General features: G+C 58.7%; 1 protein-coding gene across 4 annotated transcripts in view; it reads right to left on the reverse strand.

Annotated features, from left to right (window-relative positions):
- Positions 1-19,559, reverse strand: part of PPIL6 (peptidylprolyl isomerase like 6) — a 29,494-nt gene extending 9,935 nt beyond the window's left edge. The window contains exons 1-6 of one of the 4 annotated variants that reach the window (XM_039914785.1): positions 19,391-19,559; positions 15,008-15,103; positions 13,864-14,052; positions 7,152-7,214; positions 6,917-7,064; positions 5,503-5,559 (exon numbers count right to left, since the gene is read on the reverse strand). In XM_039914785.1, the coding sequence (XP_039770719.1) occupies positions 5,503-5,559; positions 6,917-7,064; positions 7,152-7,214; positions 13,864-14,052; positions 15,008-15,049 (499 nt within the window). In that variant the 5' untranslated portion in view covers positions 15,050-15,103; positions 19,391-19,559. Of the gene's footprint in view, positions 1-5,502; positions 5,560-6,916; positions 7,065-7,151; positions 7,215-13,863; positions 14,053-15,007; positions 15,104-17,004; positions 17,125-19,390 lie in introns of those variants that run through there. The other 3 variants (XM_029047680.2, XM_039914786.1, XM_039914784.1) reach the window with 3 other exon arrangements.
- Positions 19,560-19,650: the final 91 nt, after the last annotated feature.

Genomic DNA, 19,650 nt, shown 5'->3' on the forward strand with positions numbered 1-19,650 from the left:
AGATACGATCAATCGGGATAATGCTGCAGAGGGGATACCGGAACCCAAGTCGCATACCCTAAATCACCGAGGTCTACGTCCTCGCTCAATTGCCGACGTGCGGCGCCGTTAACGAATTTGGTTGGAGTCAAAGAGCCAGTGGACGTCGCTCGGCGACTCTTCCTGGATCTCGCGGGACCCCTAAAAATCCAGGGTCCGGTTGGTGAGCGGGAGAAGGAACGTCGCCGAAATGTGCCGGCTAGAAGGGAAACTCCGGACCCCATCGTTGCAATTTCCAGGAATGAGGAATTCCCACAAGTCGCCGCGGCTGACGGGAAAACCGCTAGGCCAGGGGCTATTATTTCAGGCTTAGACCAAACTGCGGTTTCTTCAGAGGAAGCGTCCCGTGTATCCCGGATCTTTCGATTGAGTTCACACGCCGAAGGTCATTTATTACTAGCGAGCCGCACCTAGAGATCGGTTTTTGACTGAGGTCGATTTTCTTGGCTCAGACGGGAATTCGATTATTTGGAAAAGGATACGGTGGAAAACATCCACGTATTTTACCGATGGTTGTAATTGAGAATCGGGGCCCCCGCCCGCTATAGCGATATGGTTTGCGGAACCCACTGCCACTGGCTGCCCGGTTAAAAAATGATATTTATCGATAATAATAATAACGTGCGAAGCGCCGTTCTACTCCGGGTCGTTCTCGAACCATCTTTTTCGACCCTCCTTCCGCACGCAACTCTCCCCACTCCTCAGGAACCCGGCCTTCCCTCCTCTGTGCTCTTCAAAGGGAAATTCTCGACTACCGGCGTTAGGGCGCTTTCTCCACCCACTTTTTTCTCCGCTCTCTTCTCCCACCACACCCCAGCTTGCGCCCCAGCCCTCTGACACTGACCTTCTCGCTCTCCCGTGGCCTCCGACCTCTAACTCGACCCTTCCTCCTTCCCGGGACTCCCTCCCACTTCGAATGGGCCGGGCTGCGGCGATTCCTCTCCTCCAAGCTCCACTCCAGTCCCCTTCTCGTCGGGAAGCTTTCCTGGTTAAATTCCCTTCTGTCTCACTCTCGTCTGAGCACCCCGGCGCTTGCCGTCTCCCGTTCCGCTGTTGCGCACGCCGCTCTCGGCGTTCCATTTAAAGACCTCTCCCTCCTCTCCGCGAACTGTTAGATGTCTTTCTTCCCAGTTAGATGGGAAAGTCCCCTTGGCGGGGATCTTGATTCCTACATCTCCCGCGCTATCCCACGGGCTCAGGACGGTGCTCAACCAACGCTCTTGAACGACGGACTGATCAGCTCGCTGCTTTCGGCAAAAGCGCCTATCGGCTTCATTCCGCGTGCCTCGTAGAGAGCGCAGCATCCCGTGTGGGCTCAACGAATACCAGAAACGGACTCCGGACGTGGCCGAAGACATCTGGGCGCCTTAAGAAATCCGTGAAGACTCGGAGACCGCCTCACGACGGCTGGTCCCCGTCAGATCCCTTCCCCCGGCACCACGGGGCGGAGCGGGGGAGGTCGACCGGGTCGATCGCGGGCCGATAAATGTGGACGACGGGGCTCGTGGGGCAGAAAGCCCTCAAGTTCACCACAGGCCCCTCCGTCCCATCGGCCGGGGGCAAAATGGAGCGCTCTCGTCGGCCCTCGCCAGTGAAATCGTACAGGCGAAGCTCAAAATCTCACCCGGGATTCCGTTGGCCACGCGTCGCGTCGGCCGACCGTCAAGACAGAATGGGAAGATCACAGTCGTGGCCGGTCGCGGCTTCCAATCCAAAGGGCAGGCGGCAGGACTCTGGGCTTTGGGCCGGGTTGAGGGTTTAAGGTGAACCGTACTGGTCGAGCGCTCACTCTGGGTCCGATAAAGACGTGATCCCCGCTCTCGGGACAACTGTGGTCTGGCGACGGACATGAGAAGAAATCACGGGTGGGGGAAACAATGTGGTTTCCAGATCCGGGCGGCACTGCGACCCAGATTTCCCCGCAGATGCGCCGTAATGCTCAATTTCACCGTCACCTTCTACGGATTCGCCGTCCCTTCCCCTCGTTAATATTCCTCTTCCTCCCTCGCTGTCGGCGCCTCCGCCTCTCTCTCCTCTACTCCCCGATGCCCTCACACACTAGTTTATTGATGAGATCACAAAAATCAGGCTCGAGATCCCCCGAGGCCCACGACACCCCCTCGTTTCCCGACTATCCTCATCTTATCTCCTCTGGGTCGTCTCTCAAGAGATCTCCCGTGTGCTTTCCGAATTTCCCCACTTCTACCTGTGCCTCGGCCCCACCGGGCTCTTCGGGAACACCTGCTCTCCCTCTTCCCCGCTGCCTCCCTGCCACCGATCGACGGCCCGCACGGAGGGAGTGCTCAATAAATACGACCCAACGAGCCGATGAATGACCGACCGGCCTTAGCTCCGTCTCCCCGGGCCCATTCCCCTCTAAACCCCTCTTCTGTCCCGGCTGCCGTGACTTCTCTCTCATCTCTGTTCTCACCCCATTAGAGTCGGGCCCGCGGCATCCCCCGAGACCACGTCACAGCGTCTCGTGGTCGAGTCCGGCGAGACGCTCATTTAATCTTCCCCGACCGTACGGCTCCACACGACCCGTCGAACGGTCCCCGCTCTCTGAAAGGCGGTCGGAACTTCGTTTGGCTGCCGTGGTCCTCGCTGGATCCTCCTACCGCTCTAGTGCGAGGGTAGAGAACTCATCTCCCCACCGTAGATGCTGGGATGTCGCCCTGGGGTCCCTCGCTTTCCCGCCTCCGCTCATTCATCCATCCGATCGCACTCGTGAGGCGTTCGCGGCAAGCAGAGCGCTACTGAGCACCGGGGGAGAGTGCCGAGTGACGACGAACGGACCCATTCCCTGCCCACGGCGAGCTTACAGACTAGAGGGGCAGAGCGGCAGCGATATAAATTAATCCATTTCAGTTACATGCTCTAGACCGTGAGCTCGTTGTGGGCAGGGATTGTCTCTCTTTTTCCCCGAACTGTACTCTCCCGACTGCTCGGCCGACCGCTCGGCCCATCGCTCCGCCCGCAGTTGAGCGCTCAGGAGATACGACCAAGTGAACGAACGAGAGAAATGCTGTGGATTCACGACTCCGCACTCACTCTCTTGGGGAGCTCGTCCTCTCCCACCGATTCAGTCACCACCTCTCTTCGGAGAATAATAATTATCAGGAAGACGCCCGTCGGGCGCTTAGCAGGTGCCGAGCACCGCTCTGAGCGCCAGGGCCGGGTACCAGGCGGTGAGGTTGGACCTGGTCCCCGCCCCACCTGGGGCTCACGGTCTCAGTCCCCATTTTCCGGATGAGGAAGCTGAGGGGAGAGGCGACTCGCCCACGGGTCGCCCAGCAGACGAGCGGCGCGGCCGGGGTTAGAGCCCATGACCCCGGACTCCCAAGCCCGGGCTCTCGCCGCTAGGCCACGCCGCTCCTCTGACTCCCAGATCCACCCCGACACTAAAAGATCCCGTTTCCTCCAGCCGAACCCTGCCTCGGGATGTCACAGGGGGTCTCCTGGGTCTGGAGAATTTCGGGTGATTGCCCTATCCGCCTCATCAACACTCGCCCCTCTCCATATCGCCCTGAACTTACGACCGACGACATTTCCTCGGGTGTCACTAATTGATCGGGGGGCGGGGGAGGGAAGGGAGAAATTCCCAAATTCCCACGACGAGGGTCCTTCAGTGGGAAAAGCTCAGTAAAGCAATCGAGAAATACGACCGACTGACTGACCGGTCCCGAGCGTCTTTACGGAGCACACAAGCATTGGCCAAGTAAGCTAAGTGTGTACACGACTCCGTTCTAAGTGCTGGGAGAGAGTAGACACGTGGGAATTGGACCCCGACCCTGCGTCGAAAGGGAATCCCATTCCAGGAGCTACGTCGATCGATCAGTGGCGTTTATGGAGCGCAATCCGTGCGCAGTGAGCCATATTGAGCCCTTGGGAGACTACCGGACGAGAGCCGGTATTAGTAACGATGATAATCGTGCATTTGGTAAGCGCTTCCTCTATGGCGAGCACCGTTCTAAGCGCCGGGGTAGATACGAGGTCGTCAGGGTGTCCCACGCGGGGCTCGCGGTCCTCGTCCCCGTGTTCCCGATGAGGCCCGGCCGAGCCAGGCGAGCCGCCCCAAGTCGCCCGGCGGACAAGCGGAGGGGCCGGGATGAGAACCCACGGCCTCTGAGGCCCGAGCCGCTCGGCCAACTGAGTCGCCCGGGGTCGCGGGGCAGACGGGCGGAGGAGCCTGTGATTCCCAGCCCCCGTGGTCCAGCCACCTCGCCGGGACGTTGACTTCGGGAAGCAGCACGGTAGAGGTGTCCCCCGTCCATGAGAAGCATGTCGGTATCCCGGCATCTCTCCGGATAAGAAGAACGTCCCAAGGTCACGGGATGGGTGACCCACTGCCTGTCTCTCTGTCCCTCTCCCGCTGTCCTTTCTTCGCTCCGGCCTCTCGGTAACGCCCCTCTAGACTACAAGGTCCCGGAGGGCGGGGGAAGTGTCGGCCGACTCCGTCGTACGGGATTCTTCCGAGCGTCCGGTACACTGCTCAAAAACTACGACACGGCGATACGACCAACTGACCGTCTGCCAGGTCAGCTGGGCGGTTACTCCTTAAAAGCCACGATACTCGCCCGTTCGGCCCCGGGCCGTCGATCGTCCCCGACCCACGGCGACTCCGGAGACCCACCTCTCCCCCGACGCCCCACTCTCCATCCGGACGTGGATCTGTTGCGTTTTCTGGGTCGAAACCCGGAGGCGGTGAACCCGAGTCTCCACCCTCGCCTCTCTCCCGGGCCGCCGCTGTCCAACGTGGGGGGCGTTTCGACCCGCAGCTGGTGGCCGTCCGCTCGCCAGCCGCCGGCCAAGCTGGGAACGGACCGGACGGGCCGCGTCGGCCGGGCGACCGTGGGCGAGTCGCTTCGCCTCTCTGGGCTTCAGTGACCTCGTCGGCAGAACAGGGGTGAAGGCGGCGAGCGCCGCGGGAGACGCCCCGGTCACCCGGTCTCTCCCCCGGTGCTTAGGACGGTGCTCGGCACAGAGTGAGCGCTGACTACCATCATCCTTGCCCATCAATGGGCAGGGATTGTCTGTGTTACCGAATTGTACATTCCAAGCGCTTAGTACAGTGCTCTGCACATAGTAAGCGCTGAATATATACTATTGAATGAATCCTTATCATTACTCGGCCCCCTCTCGACGGTCATCTCACCGAGGGCAGGGGATGTGTCGGTCTCGCCCAGCGCTCGAGAAAGTAAGCACGGCCGACTGACCGGCCGGTAGAGGTCGTATCTACGACGGACTTATCGTGCGCCCAACGCTGTGCTATGTGCTGGGAAACAGTCTCCACGGGGGAAACAGACCCTGACCCTCTCCCTCAAAGGGAGACAATTGACGAATAAAGGGAGGGGAGCTGAGACAGTCACACCAGGAGCGACGAAACAACATCCGGACGACTGGGTCGGCGTTAAAAAACCCGAGAGTTCACGCTTATTTCGAGTTTGAAAAAGCATCGTGTACCTTCAAATGTCGGGCCGTAGATTGATTCGCCGCCATCGCCTTTCCCAGAGGTTATATCTGAGTCGAAGATATGTGAGAACAAGGAGAAAGCGAAAGAGAATTCAGCCTGACGACGAGAGTCTGACAGGTAATTCCCTGACACCGGGGGAGACGCGGGGAAAATTGTCGCTTTCCACCTGCATCCACCGGGCCTTCACGCCATCAAAGGGGATCGGAGGACGACATGGGAGAAAACGCTATTATCACAACTGAATTGCGTTCTGCAGTTTGAAATGGCCCCGTGCATGTTGCAAACGTGTAGATGCCGTGCTTTTCCATCTCTGTGAGCGTCAACTACAACAAATATCCTTCTAATAGAGGATCGACCAGTCCCCGTGGGAGCCCCGCGGACTAGGGAAAGGACAGACGCGCTGTAGAAGTGCGACAACGTCCCGACTTCTTGCCGTCAGGGTCGCTTTCCCTTTCCCGAAACTCCGAGGACGAAGGGCGCCGGGAAAGCTCCCTCGAGAGTTGGAAATCGGGGCCTCAGAGAGAGCATCGCGACCCTACCGCCCGCCGTCCTGTCGATCTGACGTCCCGCCTTCGTCAGTTCGAACGATTTATACAAAATGGAGGAGTGAGGAAGCTGGCGAGAGCTTCCCGCTGAGGCTTGGGGTCCTTTATTTCTTCTCCCGCACCCCGTACAGCTCTCTTACGGGGGAACCGGGTGACACCCCGAGCGGGCAAATGTGCTATTTATTCTCCCTGGGTGGTACGAGAGGCCTCTGGAAAATCTGAGCGGTGACCCATTTGGAGGGATAATCCGAGATTATCCATCCCCCCTCCCCATGACACCTTTAACTTTCAAAGTCTGTTTTTGACTTGAACGGGACCAGCTGTAGAGTGGGTACACGCGGTCCGGGTGAGACGCCAACCCACCCCGGGGCCTACGGGGGCCGAAAGGAATACGATCACCTTAACGGGAGTTGCTCCGGGTAAAAGGCCACGCGGGGAAGACGTGGGAGGAAGAAAGGTAGTGAGGAGAGCGAGAACCGTTTAGGCCGAGCTCTTCCGCAGTGGAATTTCTGGGCTCTTAAGGCCATTTGCCTGCTGGAAGTCTTAATTCCGCCATTATTTCGGACCAAAGGAGGCCGCAGACCACCCGCCATTCTCCCATGGGTCTGGCCCATTATGGGCAATCGGCTCCGTCTTCTGGGGAAAATCAACAGAGGAGAAATACCGGGGAAACTGGGCGTTTTTTAGTCCCGAGGGACTGACGGAGCCTCCCGTGGGGCCCACAGTTAACCCCAGTCCTGAGATTCCCGAACCCGCCCAGAGGAGCCGATAACACCCGCTCGGTGAAATTATTATTAGATTTCACCCGGCGGCGTGAATTTCTTAGCGCGCCTTGAATAGGCTGCAGTCTTTAGCTCACCTCCTCCTTGCAACCATCCATTCTTCACTAGTCGATGGAAAGCGGAATCTTTATAATGCAGCCTCACTCCGCTGGGAGAAATCCCGGCACTTCCGGTGCAGAGAGTCTGAAAATTGGTGCAGGTTTTGGGGCATTCGCTGGAAAAGAGCTACGGAGCGAAGAGAGAGAGTTCAGCGGGACCGGCTACGGGATGGGTGTGAAGGAGAAAATCCCGCGGGTCGAAAACCACCCTTACCTCAAACACCAGTCGCCCAATGGCTTCGTCCTGAATAGCGATGTCTAGATACGCAAAATCGTGCTGCGAAAACAGGAAGGCAAAACATGAGGGAAGAGAAGCCAGAGTTAGAGAGGGAAGGCGCGGGACGGTTGGGAAGAGAGGATTTCACCTAAAGCTCCTTCGCGCCCGCGGGTTGGGCCAGCCGGGTCCCAATCCCGGCTCTGCCGCTCATCCGGCGCGTGGCCTCGGGCGGGTCACTTCACTCTGCCGCGCCTCGGTGGCTTTTTGCTTCCCGAATCGCATACGCGGAGGGTAACGAGGCTTCCACCCAACTAAAAGGGATAGTGCTACGTGGAAAAACCCCCTTTTTAAAAATATTCTCAGCGTTAAATTGGGTCTTGCCATTTGAAAGCTCGCCGGGCGCGTCGATGGCCCTCCGTAAATGCAACGCTTTTTTTTATTTTTACAGGGGTTAACTAAAACGTGGATAATTCTGTTATATTTGTGCCTCGCTTACTTCGTCCGCAGGTGGGACACAGACTCTCCCAAGGGGTTAATAATGATAATAATGATAATGTTGGTATTTGTTGAGCGTTTACTATGTGCCGAGTACCGTTCTTAGAGCTGGGGGAGGTGCAGGGTCATCAGGCTGTCCCACGTGGGGCTCCCAGTCTTCATCCCCATTTTCCAGATGAGGTCACCGAGGCACCGAGAAGTGAAGTGACTGGCCCACAGTCACCCAGCTGACAGGCGGCGGAGCCGGCATTTGAACCCATGACCTCCGACTCCCAAGCCTGGGCTCCTTCCACTGGGCCGTGCTGGGTTAGTACGGCACTCTGCCCACAGTAAGCGTGTAAGTAAGTGAGCAGGCCTGACCGATCCCACCGGCCTCTCTCCATCCCAGCGCTCAGCACAGCGTCTGGCGGGCAGATGTGTCTTTTCCCAAAAAAACGGGATTAATGTTGGTATTTGTGAAGCGCTTACTACATGCAGAGCGCTGTTCTAAGTGCTGGGGGAGATAATAATTTTGGTATTTGTTAAGCGCTTACTATGTGCAGAGCACTGTTCTAAGCGCTGGGGTAAACACAGGGGAATCAGGTTGTCCCACGTGGGGCTCACAGTCTTAATCCCCATTTTACAGATGAGGGAACTGAGGCACAGAGAAGTTAAGTGACTTGCCCATAGTCACACAGCTGACAAGTGGCAGAGCTGGGATTCGAACTCATGAGCCCTGACTCCAAAGCCCGTGCTCTTTCCACTGCGCCGCACTGCGGAGATACAAGGTCATTCATTCATTCATTCAATAGTATTTATTGAGCGCTTACTATGTGCAGAGTACTGTACTAAGTGCTTGGAATGGACAAATCGGTAACAGATAGAGACAATCCCTGCCCTTTGACGGGCTTACAATCTAATCGGGGGAGACGGACAGACAAGAACAATGGCAATTAATAGAATCGAGGGGAAGAACATCTCATTAAAACAATAGCAAATAAATAGAATCAGGGTGATGTACATCTCATTAACAAAATAAATAGGGTGACGAAGATATATACAGTTGAGCGGATGAGTATGGTGCTGAGGGGATGGGACAGGAGAGGGGGAGGAGCAGAGGGAGGGGGGGAGAAGAGGGTTTAACTGCGGAGAGGTGAAGGGGGGGTAGAGAGAGCAGAGGGAAAAGGGGAGCTCAGTCGGAGAAGGCCTCTCAGAGGAGGTGAGCTTTAAGTAGGTTTTGAAGAGGGGAAGAGAATTAGTTTGGCGGAGGTGAGGAGGGAGGGCGTTCTGGGACCACGGGAGGACGTGGCCCAGGGTAGACGGCAGGATAGGCGAGAATGGGGGACGGTGAGGAGGTGGGCGGCGGCGGAGGAGTGGAGCCTGCGGGGTGGGCGGTAGAAAGAGAGAAGGGAGAAGAGGTAGGAAGGGGCAAGGTGATGGAGAACCTTGAAGCCTAGAGAAGTTTTTGTTTCATGCGGAGGTCAATGGGCAACCACTGGAGGTTTTTAAGAAGGGGAGTGACATGCCCAGAGCGTTTCTGCGGAAAGATGAGCCGGGCAGCGGAGTGAAGAATAGACTGGAGTGGGGAGAGAGAAGAGGAAGGGAGATCAGAGAGAAGGCTGACACAGTAATCCAGCCGGGATATTACGATATCCCGTAAACGTAAGATAACCATTTGGGTGGAGAGGAAAGGGCGCATCTTGGCGATATTATAAAGGTGAGACCGGCAGGTCTCGGTGATGGATCAGATGCGTGGGGTGAACGAGAGAGACGAGTCAAGGATGACACCGAGGTCGCGGGCCCGAGAGACGGGAAGGACGGTCGTACCGTCCACGGCGATAGGGAAGTCAGGGAGAGGACCGGGCTCGGGAGGGAAGATGAGGAGCTCGGTCTCGCTCATGTCGAGTTTTAGGTAGCGGGCAGACATCCGGGCGGAGACGTCCCGGAGGCGGGAGGAGATGCGAGCCCGAGGGGAGGGGGAGAGGACGGGGGCGGAGACGTAGATCTGTGTGTCGTCTGTGTAGAGATGATAGTCGAAGCCGTGAGAGCGGATGAGTTCGCCGAGGGAGTGAGTGTAGGTGGAGAACGGAAGCGGGCCGAGAACTGACCCTCGAGGAACCCCGACGGTTAGAGGACGGGAGGGGGAGGGGGAGCCCGCGAAGGAGCCCGAGAATGACCGGCCGGAGAGAGGAGAGGAGAACCGGGAGAGGACGGAGTCCGTGAAGCAGAGGTGAGATAAGGTGTGGAGGAGATGGGGACGGTCGACAGTGTCAAAGGCAGCTGAGAGGTCGAGGAGGATCAGGATAGAGTAGGAGCCATTGGATTTGGCAAGAAGGAGGTCACGGGTGACCTTAGAGAGAGCGGTCTCGGTAGAGTGGAGGGGACGGAAGCCGGATCGGAGGGGGTCCGGGAGAGAACGGGAGTTAAGGAATTCTAAGCAGCGAGTGTAGACGACTCGTTCTAGGATCTTGGAAAGGAAGGGTAGGAGGGAGATAGGGTGATAACTAGAAGGGGAAGTGGGGTCGAGAGAGGGGTTTCTTAGGATGGGGGAGACATGGACATGTTTGAAGGCAGAGGGGAAGAAGCCACTGGATAGTGAGCCGTTAAAGATAGAAGTTAAGGAGGGGAGGAGGGAAGGGGCGATGGTTTTTAAGATGAGTGGGAATGGGGTCCGAAGAACAGGTGGAGGGGGTGGCACTTGCGAGGAGGGAGGAGATCTCCTCTGAGGATACTGCAGGGAAGGATGGGAAAGTAGGGGAGAGGGTTGGGGGGGGAGGCAGGAGGGGGAGGGGTGACTTTGGGGAGCTCAGACCTGATTGTGTTAATTTTTGTGACGACGTAGGTGGCCAGATCATTGGGGGTGAGGGATGGGGGAGGGGGAGGAACGGGGGCCTAAGGAGAGAGTTAGAGAAGCAGCGTGGCTCAGTGGAAAGAGCACGGGCTTTGGAGTCAGAGGTCATGGGTCCGAATCCCGGCTCGGCCACTTATCAGCTGTGTGACTTTGGGCAAGTCACTTAACTTCTCGGTGCCTCAGTTACCTCATCTGTAAAATGTGGATTAAGATTGTGAGCCCCAAGTGGGACAACCTGATTCCCCCGTGTCTACCCCAGCGCTTAGAACAGTGTTCGGCACATAGTAAGCGCTTAACAGATACCAACATTATTAGAGTTAAAGGTCCGGAACAATCGGCGGGGATGACGGGCATGGGTGTCGATGAGGGAGGAGAAGAAGTTCTGCCTGGCCGAGGAGAGGGCAGAGTTAAGGCAGGAAAGGATAAATTTCAAATGGATAAGGTCGGCTCGGTGCTTGGACTTTCGCCAGCAGCGCTCGGCAGCTCGAGCATAAGAGCGTAGGAGGCGGACGGAGGCGGTGACCCAGGGCTGTGGGTTAGTGGAGCGAGAGCGGCGGAGGGAAAGGGGGGCGAGTGAGTCGAGATGAGTAGAGAGGGTGGAGCTGAGAGCGATGACCTGATCGACGAGAGTGGGAAGAGCGGACGGGGGGCCAGGTGGGGAGAGATGCTTTTGGAAAGACGGATGGGATCGAGAGAGCGGAGGTCTCTGTGGGGGAGTAGCAAAGATTTGCAGGGGGAGGGAGTGTGAGAGAGGAGGCAGGTGAGAAGGTTATGGTCCGAGAGAGGGATTTCAGAGTTGGGTGAGGGAGGAGGTGGTGCAGCAGTAGGAGATGACGAGATCGAGGGTGTGACCGAGTCGGTGAGTGGGCGAGGTATAGTGGAGCAGGAGGTCGGCAGAGTCGAGGAGCGATAGCGGGCGGGCGGCAGAGGAGTCGTCGGGTACATCCGTGTGGGTGTTGAAGTCTCCGAGGATCAGAGTGGGCAGAGAGAAGGAGAGAAGGAAGGTGAGAAAGGGGTCTAGGTGGTCGAAGAAGTCGGAGGTGGGACCCGGAGGGCGGTAGATGACGGCTACAAGTACCTGGAGGGGGTGGTAGAGGCGAATGATGTGGGCTCGGAAGGAGGGGAAGGAGAGGGAAGGTGGAGGAGGGATAGTGCGGAAGCGGCAACGGGGCGAGAGGAGGAAGCCGACGCCTCCTCCCTTTCCGGCGAGTCTGGGGGAGTGGGAGAAGGAGAGGCCTCCGCCGGGGAGAGCGGCGGCGGAGACCGTGTCTTCGGGAGTGAGCCACGTTTCCGTAAGGGCGAGGAGGAGGAGAGAGCGGGAGGGGAAAAGGTCATGGACGAAAGGTAGCTTACCTGTAATGGAGTGGGGGTTCCAGAGGCCAAACTTGAAAGTAGCTGTGGGTGCAAGGCGAGGAGGAGGGGAGAGCGGGGGGAGGGGAAGGTTTGGATGAGAAGGAGGTGGCGGGGCCCTGGGCGGGGAGGGGGAGGAGGGGTGACCGTGGGACAGGAGGACTGGGATGGGGCGTGGGTGGGGAAGAGGGAAGGGGGGAGGGGGTGAGGAGGAGGTTTGGTGGGGGGAGAGTAGGGGAGGGGGAAGAGGGGTGGCGCTGGTATAGCGGGGTTCTAGGGCGGGGGAGGGGAGGGAGGGAGGAGGCAGAGGAGAGAGTGGGAAAGAGCTGGGAGAGAGAGGGGAAGGGGAAGGGGAGGCTAGGAAGGGGCGGGAGGGAGGAGGGGGGTGGAGGGACATGGCGAGGCCAGAGAGGTGGGTGGCAGCACTGACGACGATAAACGATAACATGCGAAATTGGTAATACAGTAACATGATACAGTACGATACAATAAAATAGTGTTAATAAGCGGGCGATGACCAGGGTCGGGGGTCGACTTGACTAAGGGTCGACCTGATCAAAATCAAAGTCAAGAGGCCAGCGGCAAGGAGAGTCCCGGAGCTCACGGTCCAAATGTCTCTGAGGCGTCGGCGGGAGCCCTGAGGATGTCCGGGGTGGGTTGCGGGCGTAGGCGGCGGCTAAGGTAAGGTAACACGGTGAGAACAAGGACATCGTGGCCCGGGGCGGGGGAGATCAATCACCTCACGGGGGGGGGGGGGGGGGGGGGGGGGGGGGGGGGGGGGGGGAGAGGAGGTGAGGGCTTCCCAAAATGGCCGCTTCAGGCAGAGTGGAGGGAGGGCGGTTGGGGAGCACAACGTCCCCGGGCCCAGGCAGGGGCACACAACGTCCCCAGGGCCGGGCAGGGGAGCGCAACGTCCCCAGGGCCGAGCAGGGGAGCGCAACGTCCCCAGGGCCGACCAAGCAGGGGAGCGCAATGTCCCCGGGGGAGAGCAGGGGAGCACAATGGGAGCTGATGGCTGGGGGTCTGTGGGGGCGGGGAGGGGCGGGGGGGGGAGATCCTTACTGTCGGAGTCCTTGAGCGGGTCATCAGGGGGAGGCTCACAGTCTCCATCCCCATTTTCCAGATGAGGGGGACTGAGGCCCAGAGAAGTGAAGCGACTTGCCCACGGTCACCCGGCTGCCATGGGGCAGAGCCGGGATTCGAACCCACGACCTCCGACTCCCAAGCCCGGCTCTTGCCGCTGAGCCACGCCGAGGTGTCTACGACACAGGTCACGGGAGGCTGGGGACCGCGTCCGACCCGGTCGCCTTAGGTTCGGTCGGATTTACCGAGCGCTTACTACGTCCCTCAGATCCACCCGGGGGCTCGGCGGAAATCCGAGAGCGGTCGACGGGATGCGGGGACGGCCCCGGCTGCAAGGGGTTTTGGCTCCCGTGACGGCCTCCCTCGCCAGCGTTAGGATTCCTCCCAAACGCCCACGGCGTCCGGCCCCTTCCTCCCCGGCTTCCCCCTCCTCGTTGGGCCCGGGAGAGTTTTCCCGGTCTCCTCACGGCCATCGCCCGTATTCGCCGAGGGTTCCCCGGGGGCGGAATAGTGAACCGAGCGCTTGGGCGGATATAATAGGCCATCGCCACCGGCCCCGGCCCCGGCCTGCAAAAGGCGGCCGATCCTGCGTGGAACGGCGAAAGCGCATCCCACTGAGAGGTTCTGGTGATAAGAGTGAACGATTACGGTGTTCGTTAATAATAATGTCGGCATCTGTTAAGCGCTTACTATGGGCAGAGCACTGTTCTAAGCGCTGGGGAGATACAGGCTCCCCCGTGAGGCTCCCAGTCTTCAGCCCCATTTGACAGCTGAGGGAACTGAGGCCCACAGAAGTGAAGCGACTTGCCCACGGTCATCCAGCTGCCGAGCGGCGGAGCCGGGATCCGACCGGCCCGAGGTCGCGCGGGCGGCCGAGCCGGGATCAGAACCCACGCCCCGCGGGCCCGGATTGGAAAAATAAAAGAGGACCCGCAAAGAGACGCCACCTGCCTTGGGGTTTTGCAGATAGTTGATGCAGAAATCCGAGGCGACAGCTTCGTAGAAGGCCTTGGGTTTAGGATCCTTATAATCCCACTTCTCGGAGGACCAGGCCAGCAGGGCATCTTCGTCCCCCAGAAGCTGGCCGTCGGTAAAACACATCACGCGGGCAGGATACGCCCACATCTCGCCCCGGAGCTCCTGGAAGGAAAAAGAAAGGGGACAGGCCGCCCGGTGAGGGAATTCTCATTCCATTCACATCCCCGACCGCGTCGGGGCGTCGACCCGGATTCGCTTCCTCCGCCCTATTTCCACGCTTGGAAAACGAGACACGCCGGCGACCCCGTTTCCACACTTGGAAGGCCATAAAGAGAGGAAGACACCCTGGGGGCCCCTCGGATCACAGAAAATAAAGGAAAAAATATTACAGCGGATCCAAATGTCGGTCACCCTTCGGGGAGAGCGAATAAAACGCACGACGTGAGGTCGGCGATCTTCCCGTAGCGAACGCGTTATTGGGGCCGAATGCCGACTTCCCTTTTGGGGATGCCGAGTCGAAGCTGAAAGGAAAAGAAAAATACCACTTTTTTTCCCAAAGGGCGGGCGTCTCCTAGACACGGAACCGGCCCCCGACCTAACGGAGTTCTCCCGCGGCGAAGGACGTCGAGCGTTGGACGCTCGGCGTTCGTTCTAGGCTCCGCGGTCCCTGCCGGATCGAGGGAGTCGGGCCTAGAATTCTTCAGGGGAAAGGAACTACCGAAATCTCGGGTATTTTATTCATAATTAATTCTCATTTAATCGTTTCGCCGCCCCCCTCTCATCGTATCCCTTCGCTAGGATCGGGAATATCGGACCGGCCAGGGGGGATTCGGGAGACATCGCGCTTGAATTTTCCGCACGTCGGAGTGCTTTCGATCCCCACGTCCCGGAATGACGCCCGGGACCTCGGTACTTGAATTTCAGCCCCACCGGTGGATCGCTGGTGCCGACCTGTCCGTTCCAAGCGCTTAGTACGGTGCTCTGCACATAGTAAGCGCTCAATAACCCCTACTGAATCAACGAATCTCAAATCACCTTTCCGGTCCGGGTAGAGGTGCGGCGGATAGAAAAAATTCACAGAGCACGTTCTCCTCTGAAAGAAAACCGATCAAAATACCTTTTTTTTCTCCTGTAAATATTCGTTCCAAGCAAATTCCATTAGAGGAAGAATGATCGGTTCTGCGAATTTGGTGGGAAAACTCTTCTTCAGGCTCTAGACGTTCAGAAGGAGGAAAAACACATTTCAGGGAACTTAATTTCATTTGCAAGAGCCATCTTCAGAGAAGCCGCGTGGCTGGACGGCAAGAGCCCGGGCTTGGGAGTCCGAGGTCATGGGTTCGACTCCCGGCTCCGCCACTTGTCAGCTGGGTGACTGTGGGCAAGTCACTTCATTTCTCTGGGCCTCAGTGACCTCATCTGTAAAATGGGGATTAACTGTGAGCCTCACGTGGGAAACCTGATGACCCTGTATCTCCCCCAGCGCTTAGAACGGTGCTCTGCACACAGTAAGCGCTTAACAAATACCAACATTATTAAAATGGGGATGAAGACTAGGAGCCTCTCGTGGGGACAACCTGATGACCCTGTATCTCCCCCAGCGCTTAGAACAGCGCACATTGTAAGCGCTTAACAAATACCAACATAAGGGAAGCAGCGTGGCTCAGTGGAAAGAGCCCGGGCTTGGGAGTCAGAGGTCATGGGTTCAAATCCCGGCTCTGCCGCTTGGCAGCTGTGTGACTGTGGGCAAATCATTTTACTTCTCTGGGCCTCAGTGACCTCATCTGGAAAATGGGGATGAAGACCGGGAGCCTCCTGTGGGACAACCTGATGACCCTGTATCTCACCCAGCGCTTAGAACAGTGCTTGGCACGTAGTAAGCGCTTAACAAATACCAACATTATTATTATTATCATCATCTGCCATTTTATTTATTGGAATTGATGCCCGCTTAGCTGTACTGATGCCTGCTTCCTCCCCTCTAGCCTGTGTGCTCACTGTGGACGGGGCTGGCCTCTCTTTGTTAATAATAATAATAATAATAATGATTTATGATGGCATGTGTGAAGCGCTTACTACGTGCCGAGCACCGCTCTAAGCGCTGGGGGAGACACAGGGTCATCAGGTTGTCCCCCGTGGGGCTCCCAGGCCTCATCCCCATTTTCCAGAGGAGGTCACTGAGGCCCAGAGAGGTGAAGCGACTCGCCCCGAGCCACACAGCCGATGAGGGGCGGAGCCGGGATTCGAACCCATAATAATAATGTGGGTATCTGTGAAGCGCTTACTGTGTGCCGGGGAGATCCGAGGGAATCGGGTTGTCCTAGGTGGGGCTCTCGGGCTTCACCCCATTTCACAGATGAGGGAACCGAGGCCCAAAGAGTAATAACAATGATGACGTTGGTATTTGGGAAGCGCTGACTATGTGCCGAGCACTGTTCTAAGCGCTGGGGGGAGATGCAGGATCATCGGGGTGTCCCCCGGGAGGCTGACAGTCAATCCCCATTTTACAGATGAGGTAACCGGGGCCCAGAAAATAATAATAATAATAATGATGATAATAATAATAACGTTGGTATGTGTTAAGCCCTGACTATGTGCCGAGCACTGTTCTAAGCGCTGGGGGAGCTACAGGGTGGTGAGGCAGTCCCACGTGAATCCCCATTTTCCAGCTGAGGTCGCTGGGGCCCAGAGAAGCGAAGTGACTGGCCCGAGGTCACACAGCTGACGGGTGGCGGAGCCGGGAGTGGAAGCCACGCCCTCCGCCTCCCCAGCCCGGGCTGTTGCCATTGAGCCCCTCTGCACGGCACCCCGCCCAGCGCTTAGGACAGTGCGCCGCACCTGATATAACTGCGAGGGGCCGAACGAACGAACGAACGAACGAACGAACGGGAGGCCGGAGAGGGGCGAGGCCCCCCGCGCCCCCTCGGGGCTCCCGGCAGTGGTACAGTCCGCCCCCCGCGCGCGCGCCGGACATTGGTCTCGCCCGGGGGCCGAGGCGGGAAGGGCCGGCCGGAAGTGACGTGAGCGGCGGTTGCTCCCTCCCCCCCCCCCGTCTCTGTCTCTCCCCCTTCCCCCGCGGCCCCCCCCCCCGCCCGCCGGGGCGGGGCAGGCGCTGACCTCGGCCGCCTTCTTGGCCACGTGAAAGGCGGGCGCCTTGAGCAGCCCCGCCACCTCCAGCCGGTGGGGAGGGGGGCCGCCCGCCGCCGCCGCCGCCGCCGCCATGGCCCCGCCGCCTCCGCCCGGGGCTGACGTGGCCACGCCGCCTCGGTAGCCATGGCAACCCCCGACGGGACGCCGCCCCCTGCCGGACCCTGCCGGAACTGACTCCATCCGCCACTACGCCTACTGACGATCACGCTGGTGTTCGTTAATAATAACGTTGCTATCTGTTAAGCGCTCACTATGTGCAGAGCACCCTCCTAAGCGCTGGGGTAGACACAGGGTCATCGGGTCGTCCCCCGTGAGGCTCACGGTTAATCCCCATTTTACAGATGAGGTCACTGAGGCACGGAAAAGGGAAGCGACCGGCCCACGGTCACACAGCCGCCAATAATGAGGGTATTCGTTAAGCGCTTACGGTGTGCACGGCACTGTTCTAAGCGCTGGGGGCGATGCAGGGTCATCAGGTTGACCCACGTGAGGCTCCCGGTCTTCATCCCCGTTTTACAGATGAGGGAACCGAGGCACAGAGAAGTGAAGTGACTCGCCCAGAGTCACACAGCTGACAGGTGGCCGAGCCGGGATTCAAACCCACGACCTCTTGGCTCCCCAGCACGCTGCAGAGCCGGGACTCAAACCGACGGCCTCTGACTCCTAAGCCCGGGCTCTCGCCACCGAGCCACGCTGCTGCTGTCGGCATTTGTGAAGCGCTTACTGTGCGCCGGGCGCTGTCCTAAGCGCTGGGGGAGATGCAGGGTCATCGGGCGGTCCCGCGGGAGGCCCCATTTTCCAGATGAGGGAAATGAGGCCCAGAGAGGTGAAGTGACTTGCCCACAGTCACCCGGCTGACAAGGGGCGGGGGCCGGCATTCGAACCCATGACCGCCGACTCCTCTTCTGTGGGTTAATAATAATAATAATAATGACGAGGATGATGCCGGTGGTGGCGTCCGGTGAGCGCTTCCTCCGTGCGCAGCCCTCTTCTAAGCGCCGGGATGGAGCCGGGGCCATCAGGTCGTCCCCCGTGGGGCTCCCAGGCTTCATCCTCCTCTGCCGGAGGAGGAAACCGAGGCCCAGAGAGGTCGGGTGACTGGCCCGAGGTCACCCGGGCTGACAAACGGCCGAGGCGGAATTAGAACCCAGGATCTGCGACTCCCAATCCCGGTCTCCGGCCCTCGAGCCACGCGGCCTCCGCTCGCTACGCGCAAAGCGCCGCCGACGGTACCGTTGAAGCGCTCCGTCTTTCATTCGGTCGTACTTATCGAGCGCTTTCGGTGTGCCGAGCGCTGTACTAGGCGCTTGGGAAGGGCAATTCTTTCTCCCCGCGCCGCGGGCTCGGGTTCCGATCCCGGCTCCGCCGCTCGTCTGCTACGCGACGTTGGGCAAGTCGCTTCGCCTCTCGGGGCCTCGGTTCCCTCGTCTGGAAAATGGGGCCTCACGTGGGACGCCCTGATTGCCCTGCATCTACCCCAGTGCTTCGAAGGGCGCTCCGCACGTATCCGGCCCGTTCCTCCCTCACACTTGTTCTTCCGAATTACGATGACGGTTGCATCCAGACCTCGCTGCGCACCCAACCCTGTGCTAAACCCCAACGCGATGACCTCAGATGCAGGTTCACAGCCTCGAGGGGAGTGAGGACAGACTTCTGAAATAGAGGGTTATTGAGGAATCAGAGAGCTTTTCTTCCGACGACGCGCATTTGGTTGGGGACGGACTACCAATTCGTTGCATTCCAGTCGCCCGAGCCCTCTGCGGAGTGCTCTGCACGGAGTAAGCGCTCGGTACACACCGCCGATCGCCGATACGATACCGCGCTAGATGGCTTCACGCGGCAGTTACGTTAGAGCGCAGCCCTTAGTCGGTCTCACGAACGCGCCGTTTTTTTTGGTGGGGGGAATACGTGCCTCGTTACGGAAGAAGCGACGGCACCTCGGGATATTTCGGGTGGAAATTTCTGCGGAAATCGTACGCCAACATTTTCGTCTTTCACCCAACCGGTCTTGACCCAGTTTTCCTTTCCTGGACCGTTTCTCCAAACCATCACAATGGCCCTTCTGGTTACTCGGCATCGGTATCTGCATGTTCTCGTCTGCCCGTCTCCCCCGATTAGACCGTAAGCCCGGCAAAGGGCGGGGACCGTCTCTGTTACCGATTTGTCCATTCCAAGCGCTTAGTACAGTGCTCTGCACGTAGTAAGCGCTCAATAAATACTATTGGATGAATGAATGAATGAATGAATGGGGCTAGAGCCCCTAAAATTGTAAAAAAGTAATGATTTACTCCCGCCGCTGTGCTTTGGTTGCAATTTCCCACTTCTGGAGTGATTTTTATCGAAATCCACTCACCTCTGCACGTCCGGCGGAATCCGGTCACGTTCGCGGATGACAAAAATGCGTCTCCGCCCCAAGCGACCAGACGTCGGGGGGCCGGAGGCGAGCGATAATCCCAGTTTGAGCGAAAGCCTCTCGGTGGTTTTCTCTTCCGACGTCCGCCTTCCCTCCCTGTGCCAGGGCGGCGGTGCTCGTTAAGCGCTTAACGCGCGCAGAACGCCGTGCCGCGTGCCGGGACGCGAGAAGGGATCGGTCCCGGGCCCCGTCCCTTGAGA

The sequence above is a fragment of the Ornithorhynchus anatinus genome, chromosome 19, assembly GCF_004115215.2.
Source record: "Ornithorhynchus anatinus isolate Pmale09 chromosome 19, mOrnAna1.pri.v4, whole genome shotgun sequence".
Taxonomy (NCBI): domain Eukaryota; kingdom Metazoa; phylum Chordata; class Mammalia; order Monotremata; family Ornithorhynchidae; genus Ornithorhynchus; species Ornithorhynchus anatinus.